Source organism: Corylus avellana, chromosome ca1 (genome assembly GCF_901000735.1).
Source record: "Corylus avellana chromosome ca1, CavTom2PMs-1.0".
NCBI classification, from domain to species: Eukaryota; Viridiplantae; Streptophyta; class Magnoliopsida; order Fagales; family Betulaceae; genus Corylus; species Corylus avellana.
In genome coordinates, this window is record NC_081541.1 from 44,682,298 (window position 1) to 44,691,889 (window position 9,592).

The 9,592-nt window shown below is 33.5% G+C and overlaps 1 protein-coding gene across 1 annotated transcript; it reads right to left on the reverse strand.

Moving 5' to 3' along the window:
• Window positions 1-3,525: 3,525 nt before the first annotated feature.
• LOC132173095 (F-box/kelch-repeat protein At3g06240-like) lies at window positions 3,526-4,800 on the reverse strand. Its single transcript, XM_059584674.1, has one exon. It carries the CDS (start codon window positions 4,798-4,800, stop codon window positions 3,526-3,528), a length of 1,275 nt encoding a protein of 424 aa, XP_059440657.1.
• Between the last annotated feature and the right edge of the window lie 4,792 nt (window positions 4,801-9,592).

Here is a 9,592-nt window from a genome sequence, read left to right on the forward strand (position 1 = left end):
TTTCTGTACATTTGCTCTCAACATTTGGCGAGTACCAAAAGTCAATTGAAAAAAATTAGAGAGTGCTAGAGTACTAAATATATTTATTTAGTAATGTAGATTTTGCAAAAAGCTTCTCCAAATTGAAGAGCCCGATGTCATACGTTTTGGTACTTTTTGCTACAGCTAAACAAATTATAGCTAAAAAGTTATTTGGGCAATTGGGATGTGAATGCTTCGCATTGAAAAAATGACATTCAATTTTTGAGTAAGGTTAGAAAGTATGTTTTTATTTTACAATGTTGATGTAGCAGTCAACACTATAAAATATTTGTGAGATAAAAATGTAGTTTATAGCATTAATATTCACGATTATTCTTTTTTGAGAAATGCTACACATCCCAAAATTTCTTCCCAAAAGTTGATTCCCAAATGATGTGTTACCATCTCATGAGTTGGTGACTCACTTCCCAAAATAATAAATCTCATATGATGGTGATATATCATTTGAGAATTAGCTTTTAGGAAGATAATTTAAGATGTGTAGCACTTCTCTTATTTTTTAACTTTTGACACGTGTTAGTATGTGATTAAAATGTATTAAATATTTCTTTTGGTTCCAATCACATGATGCCAAATGTCAAAAATTGTAATTTTTTTTTTGTGAGTAGCATTACTCTTTGACGTATTGAGGGGGTATAAACCGTATAATAGTGGTTGAGAGAGGGAGCTTCTGGGATTATTTGGAAGTAATATATTAATATTATGATAAAATAGGAGATATATGAATGCAACATGCACAATCGTCAGATTCTTTGATGAGATGGCTTTCGCAGATCTAAAGATTCATTGTAATTTGCTAGTTTGGTAGGATTCTCATCTGGTTTTGCTATACGGCTGGTTGGGTGATGAGGATCATGGCCAATCCCAAAAACTCCGCTGGTAGATCATCAACTTGCTGTAATTTTTCTGTTCATGCTAATGATGATTTGCAACATTCTGCGGTAGCTGTAAGATCATTATGCTGGCTATTTTTAGGGTTCTAACTGTTGTTACAGCAAACAATATTTAACTTTTCCATGATCATGGCCATATCTTAAGTATGAAATTCAACGTATAAGTTAAATATTGCCTTCTAACTAAAGAAAAGTTATGATACTAAATATTCTTGTATCTTCTCTAATTTTATCACTTATCTTAGTCACTTCTATCTTCGATTTGGGACGTACTACAACTTAAAATACAATTTTCTTACAAACGCATATGCAATCCATGTGTCACGTGGTGCCATTTGGGTGAAAAAATTAACAACAAAATTTGACAAGTAAATATAATTTTTTGGTAGCTACAGTCAACGTGAATTGTCATTTCAATTTGTAAATCAGTTGATTATGATTACTTCAAGGCATAGACTTGACATACTAACCTTGTACTTTAAACCTAATTATGAGTAGGTTGTGTCATAATTGAGTTTGGTTGTCCCAAAAACTACACATTGGATGCATCCTAAAAGTAAAAATGGTCCCTACCATTACTCCTTTAAGGAGTTTTCAAATTTTATGGCTACTTTGACAAATAGGCTCGAATCCCCAAATTTGTTGGGTAACAATTGAGAGTGACGTTAGGAAAGCATTTGGTCTTAGCATTAATACAAGAAAAAAGGAACAAAAAAGATAGGCAAAGAAAATGACTAATAAAAAGAAGGCTTTGTTTCGTAACACTTTTTTCTTCATCCTTTTGTTTTCCTTGGAAAAAGAAAGCATTAACAAGCAATCCAAAACATTCAAAATTATTTTCATATTTATGTGGCATTAGAACACTTTTTCAAACCAAAAAGCACAATCTAAAAAGTATTAACAAACGAATTTCTTATTCAAATTCTAAGAAACAAATTTATAAATCGAGACTACGATATCGACAATTTTAAAATTATAGTAGATTCTAGTACAATAACTAATGAATGCACTATTATATCGATGAAATCTAATTTGGATCATGAAATGTGAAGAATCATGATCTCAACGATCTTAATTGTCCTTTGACCTTTGTGCCTCTCCACCCTACCAAAAAAAAAAAAAAGAACTTAGCTGGGGATCATGAATCAAACCTCTCACGCTCTTTGAGTAAGATCATCAGCTACTAAAATATAGATAGAGAGACAGTCAGTTAGTGCCATCCCAACCGTAGTGACCATCACATATAGTATAATTAATCTCTTCACCAAAGATAGCATGGTTGAACTTTTGTTTCTACTTGCAAAGATTGGAACAAAATATGAAAAGTAAGAAACACAAAAACAATGAGAAACTCAAGAATTATGATACACCAACTATGCCTTTCTACTTATATAGCATGCTTATTGGAAGTAAGGCTCGTAAATCAGGTACTTGGCAAATAAACATGTACCCGTTTATCCTATGCATGCAATTATTATTTATGACGCCTAGGTGAACCTTATTATAAAAAAAACATGCATAGGATAAACGGGTCATAAACAAGTCATAAAAAATTGAAAAGACAAAAATACCCCTCACATATAATTAACTGAACTGGATATTCTCCAATTTAAATGAACTAGAAAATATTCTGTTCGGATTGGGATAACAAGTAAAAAACATAAAGATAACTATAGCTACGGCTATTCTCAGGTGGTTGATGGTTGATATCTGGATGTGCTTCAGCTTGTTTGTTGAGATTTTGCAGGGAAGTAGGAGTTGGCTTTGTTTACAAGTCCAGATTCAATTTGCAGCAACATATATATATACATATTTGTGTTATCTTCATGATATTCAAAAATAAAAAGATAACATAATTAAAATTGGTTGGCAATTACCCTGTTGATTAGGCGGAGTTCACTTTTATTCTTATATTATATTATCTTCTTGTTGTTGATGTGGTGGTGTCAATTAGCCCTTGAGTAACACTAAATACTATTCTAGATTCCAAAGGGTTGGCTCAAGTGGTAAAAGCCTTGAACTTGGTAGTATCTCCATTACTATTAGGTGTAAAGTTTGAAACTTTTAAGTGCAAATAATTCATTGAGGCCACACGCAGGTTTAAGCCAAGTCTTACTAGAACCGCGTAGGGGCCACCTTATACCGGTCTAGGGTTTGCCCTTCAAGAATGCCTACGAAGTGGCCATGTCTGGAGGGATTCCCAATCATTAAAAAAATAAAAAATAAAAAATACTACACCCTTGTACCTTAGCAGATCTAGTGAATTCGGATCCCATAGGAATGGAGAGAAAAATACCTTGGCATCCTTCTAGTTCTAGGCAGAAAAAAAAAGGATAAGTGCTACTTTCTTTTTTACTTTTTTAGAAAATAATATCTACTTAGGATTAAGGAGACCATAAGAACACTAGAAAAACACCGAAAAAATAAATACAAAAAGAAGATAAGAAATTTTACGGTGTCCATAGAATAAAGCCTTGAAAAAGACTACATTTTTCTTTTTATGCAATTGATAATTTCCTATTTATAAGGAGACATCGAAAATACAAAATAATAGGAAAGATAAAATGAAGTCTGTATTTATAATTGATAATTAATAAAGATCTAAAATTTTACACTCCAACTCAATCCTTCCCCGCCTCATCGAGTTCGAACACGTGTAGGGAAAACCTTGCAAGGGAAAATCCGGTAATGGTAGGGTGTTCCGACAAGTTGAAACAACTTCCTTCTTTGTGTGGGTAAAAAGATTGTACAAAATCAGCTGCCCCTTCGCATTCTGTATAATCAATGCTCTGTTTTTCCACAAACCCAATGGCCTTTCCGGATTTTCTATCAAGAGTGGAAGATTCATGAGTTTAGTCCACGACTCCTTCACACCAAATTCAAACAAAACCCATATCACCAATCCACTGCTTCTGCTTCTCTTCTCCTCAAACGGGAAACCCATAATGGTGAGGGACCCATTTAGCACCGTAAAATGGTAGCAGGAGTAATATGTGGAATGTGCGCCGTCTGGGAGCGGCGTTGTTCGGAACAACTCGTGGTTGAAGTCGAAAGCAACAATTTTCTCAGTTTTAGGATTATGAGAGTGTCGATCCACCACCTCCCACCAGAAAAAAATCCCATCTGCAGCAGTGGTCGGAAAGTTTAGAAACGGAAAGTTTAGAATTGACCCGTGAATTTCCTCAAACGGCACTCGTAAGTCAAGCAGTCTCCACGTCCCGGTGCTCAGGCTATATACTTCTGGTTGGAAGTGGATTGGGTGATTGAAGTGACAAGGGGTGCTATATACTTCCGGTTGGAAGTGAAATGGGTGATTGTAGTGACAAGGGGCGGAGTCATAGCTACTAACATGACTAATCTTCAGCACCTTGAAGTCGTTGGATCTCCAGTCGAAACCGAATCCGACGGTGTCCAGAAACATACCAACCTGCAGGAAAGGGTTGGGCGGGTGACGCTGGCGCGGGATAGACTTGGGAGTGTCTGACGTGGCGGGGTTCCACAGATAGATTTTGTTGAGAGTGTAATCGGAAAGACAGAGTAAACCTTTACAGGACGCCACAAGCGTAACTTCAAAAAAAAGGCCTCCCTTGAGAATAATTTGAGATTGGCACTCCAGGGTCTGGTCAGAGAGGAAGTAAAAATGCCTTTTGAAAGATGATCCTTCATTGGTTTCGGTGAGAAGGAGAGGAGAAGGACGATCTGAGAATCGGAGAATGGATTGGTTGAGGGTGTTTTGGGTAAAGAAATCAGGATTTCCGATGAGAGTACGCCAGGTTCGGCAAACGCACCTGAATCGGAGTAGGGTTTTTGGGGGCAGGAGGGTGAGAATATTCAGCACAATTTCTTCAGGCAGATAGGTTGACATTGTGGCTGAGATTTGCTGGTATGGCTCAAAAGGGAGAAGAAACTAGGAAAACTTCGTCCCTTCTTATAGGAGTCTCGCCGCCTTACAAACCCAGATTCCGAAGCCTATTCGAAGTCCGAAAACATCGAAATTCCTAAACCAAATTGTTTTCTAACTCTGTCCACGTGGCAGATAACTGCGGCCTAATACGATTTTCAGCTTGCTTTTTATTTTATTTTTTTTTTAATTAAGTCAATAATGGGAAAAAGGGTTACAATAAAGATAATATTTGATGGACAGAAACAAGATTAGGATACTCTCTATTTTAGGGTACAAACAATAGAATTAGGATATTTGAACCAAATAATATGTAGTTAGTTATAGTAGATAAAGGTCCTTTAAAAAAGTGAAAAGACAAAAAATATCTATACTCTATAACTAATTAAATATTTTTCAATTCAAAGGAAATAAGCAATGAATTCTTTAATAATCTGAAACCACTATAAATGATTAGGGTCTTTATAAGGGCAACACAAAGCGATAACACATAGCCAAAGTGGCACTGAGGAACAGGATTCGTCGACAATGAATATTATGAATTCTAGCTATAAAAGTTTTCTATAATATATCAAATCACATACGAGTTCTGAGACAATAAACCCATCATAAAAACAACGAAATTAGCAAAGCACAAAAAGAAACAACAAAAATACACTAGAAATTTTCAACAATAGAAGTATAACAAAAGACGCAACAACAACTGTAATGGTGGATGAAGACGGCCACTATGAGAAGTCTATGAAAATCATGTGAGTAATGCTAGAGTCACAACGAGTAATGTTATAAGTCATCCTAGAGTCATTTTAGTGTCCTCTTTAATGTGATCTGAATTTTAAAATTATCGTTTAATTTGAAATGTGAGGTATTGAACTTTGATCTAATGGTGATTTAAAAAACCACATCACATTTGGGATGACTCTAGGAAGACTTATGGCATTACTCTTTCACAATATTAATTTTATAAAAGGATATGAATGTCATAAATGAGTATGAAGAGTATTAAAGCACCTAATTTATCAGTAATTCAAACCCTTCATGATAAGGGTGATCAAGAACAAATACAAGAGGAGAGGTGTGATAAGGACTCTACAATACAAGATGAGAACAAACACAGAGATAAGGGACAAGAGTTCTCATGCAATGTATATCCAAGTATATAACTTACAGTAGGTTTCTACTTGTAAATGATTATCCTTCTATACATGATTATCTAGACTATTTGTAATTCTATATATATATATCAATAAAAGCCAGGTTAAGTGGTACTTTAGCATTATCAATTTTATCCAATAGTTTTATAGATCTTTTAAAGAGAATGCTCAATTTTAGCCAATAATTGTATAGATCTTTTAAAGAGCAGTATTATTCTTTTTTACAAGGTAATGTTATTCTTTACTCTTTTGTCACACTCATTTTATATCATCTCATGTGACTGATTTAAATGGCTTTCAATATTAGCCTCTTAAAAAAACAAAAAGTGGTAGCCAATTAAAATGTACTATATTAACTGACGTGAAATTGGTATATACATGGGTGTGAAGAGTAGTTTTACTCAACTTTAAACACCTAAGACTTTTAGTCTTTTATGGAATGCTATATACTACACCCCGTTATATATATTGGATTGTTGTGGCAATGCCTATCGGTGTACATTAATTTGCTCATCTTTTTAAAATTTTCTCTACTTTATTAAATGTTTTTAATAATTTTATATAATTTTTTATTTTATTTTTATTTTATCTCATCTTTCACTTTTCTGTACATTTGCTCTCAACATTTGGCGAGTACCAAAAGTCAAATGAAAAAAAATTAGAGAGTGCTAGAGTACTAAATATATTTATTGAGTAAGGAAGATTTTGCTAAGACCTTCTTCAAATTGAAGAGCCCGATCTGATAAGTTTTGGTATTTTTTGCTACAGCTAACCAATTATAACTAAAGAGTTATTTTGGGTATTGGGATGTGAATGCTCATAAGTAAGGTTGTTTTCGCATTGAAAAATGACATAGAATTTTTGAGTAATGCTAGAAAGTATGTTTTTATTCTACAATGTTGATGTAGTAGTCCCAACAAGCTCTTGAATGATTTTTTTAACAAAGATTGATCTAAGAATTAGTTGAATCTGTCACGTCAACATTATAAAATATTTGTGAGATAAAAATGTAGTTTATAGCATTAATACTCACGATTATTATTTTTTGAGAAATGCTACACATCCTAAAATTTCTTCCCAAAAGTTGATTCTCAAATGATGTGTTACCATCTCATGAGTTGGTGACTCACTTTCCAAAATAATAAATCTCATAAGATGGTGATACATCTTTTGGGAACTAGCTTTTGAGAAGAAAATTTAGGATGTATAGCACTTCTCTTATTTTTTAACTTATGACACGTGTTAGTATGTGATTAAAATGTATTAAATATTTCTTTTGGTTCCAATCACATGATGCCAAATGTCAAAAATTGTAATTTTTTTTTTGTGAGTAGCATTATTCTTTGACGTATTGATGAGGGGGTATAATAGTGGTTGAGAGAGGGAGCTTCTGGGATTATTTGGAAGTAATATTAATATTATGATAAAATAGGAGATATATGAATGCTACATGCACAATTGTCAGATTCTTTGATGAGATGGCTTTCGCAGATCTAAAGATTCATTGTAATTTGCTAGTTTCGTAGGATTTTCATCTGGTTTTGATATACGGCTGGTTGGGTGATGAGGATCATGGCCAATCCCAAAAACTCCGCTGGTAGCTCATCAACTTGCTGTAATTTTTCTGATCATGCTAATGATGATTTGCAACATTCTGCTGTAGCTGTATGATCATTATGCTGGCTATTTTTAGGGTTCTAACTGTTGTTACAGCAAACAATATTTAACTTTTCCATGATCATGGCCATATCTAAAGTATGAAAGTCAACGTATAAGTTAAATATTGCCTTCTAACTAAAGAAAAGTTATGATGCTAAATATTCTTGTATCTTCTCTAATTTTATCACTTATCTTAGTCACTTCTATCTTCGATTTGGGATGATGAAAAATGCTTGACGTACTACAACTTATAATACAATTTTCTTACAAATGCATATGCAATCCATGTGTCACGTGGTGCCATTTGGGTTAAAAAATTAACAACAAAATTTGACAAGTAAATATAATTTTTTGGTAGCTATGGTCGACGTGAATTAGACTTGACATACTGACCTTGTACTTTAAACCTAATTATAAGTAGGTTGTGTCATAATTGAGTTTTGTTGTCTCAAAAGCTGCACATCGGATGCATCCTGAAAGTAATAAAGATCCCTAATATTACTCGTCTTAAGGAGTTTTCAAATTTTATGGCTACTTTGATAATTAGGCTCGAATCCCTTGGACCCAAATTTGTTAGGTAACAATGGAGAGCAACGTTAGGAAAGCATTTGGTCTTAGTATTAAAACAAGAAAAAAGGAACAAAAAAGATAGGCAAAGAAAAGGACTAATAAAAAGAAGGCATTGTTTTATAACACTTTTTCTTTTTCCTTTTGTTTTCTCTGGAAAAATAAAGCATTAACAAGTAATCCAAAACACTCAAAATTATTTTCATATTTATGTGGCATTAGAGCACTTTTTCAAACAAAAAAGCACAATCTAAAAAGTATTAACAAATGAATTTCTTATTCAAATTCTAAAAAAACAAATTTATAAAACGGGAATACCATAGCGACAATCTTAAAATTACAGTAAATTCTACTACAATAACTAGTGAATGCACTATTATATCTATGAAATCTAATTTGGATCATGAAATGTGAAGTATCATGATTCGCATTTTTCTAGTCCTCTCAACGATCTTAATCGTCTTTTGACCTTTGTGCCCCTCCACCCTACCAAAAAAAAAAAGAACTTAGCTAGGGATCATGAATCAAACATCTCTTCCAGCAAGATCATCAGCTACTAAAATACAGAAAGAGAGCCAGTCAGTTAGTGTCATCCAAACCGTAGTGACCACCACATATAGTATGGTGTATCCCTTCACCAAAGATAGCATGGTTGACCTTTTGTTTCTACTTGCAAAGATTTGAACAAAAAATGAAAAGCAAGAAACACAAAAACAATGAGAAACTCATGAATAATGATACACCAACTATGCCTTTCTACTTATATAGCATGCTTATTGGAAGGGAATAGGTTGCCTCATAAAAAATTGAAAAGTCAAAAATACTCCTTACATATAATTAACTGAATTAGATATTCTCCAATTTAAATGAACTAGAAAAGATTCTGTTCGAATTGGGATAACAAGTAAAAGAGATAAAGATAACTATTGCTATGGCTATTCTCAGGTGGTTGATATCTGGATGTGTTCAGCTTGTTTGTTGAGATTTTGCAGGGAAGTAGGAGTTGGCTTTGTTTACAAGTCCAGCTGTAGAGATTCAATTTGCAACAACATATATATTTGTGTTATCTTCATGATATTCGAAAATAAAAAGATAACAGAATTAAAATTGGTTGGCAGTTACCCTGCTGATTAGGCGGGGTCACTTTTATTCTTATATTATATTATCTTGCTGTTGATATGGTGGTGTCAATTAACCTTTGAGTAAGACTAAATACTATATTACCGATTCCAAAGGGTTAGGGGTCACTTTTATTCTTATATTATATTATCTTGCTGTTGATATGGTGGTGTCAATTAACCTTTGAGTAAGACTAAATACTATATTATCGATTCCAAAGGGTTAACTCAAGTGGTGAAAGCTTTTATTCTTATATT

Bases quoted from the DNA above. Each gene is read 5' to 3' on its own strand.
- LOC132173095 (XM_059584674.1), bottom strand. From the start codon at position 4,800: ATGTCAACCTATCTGCCTGAAGAAATTGTGCTGAATATTCTCACCCTC.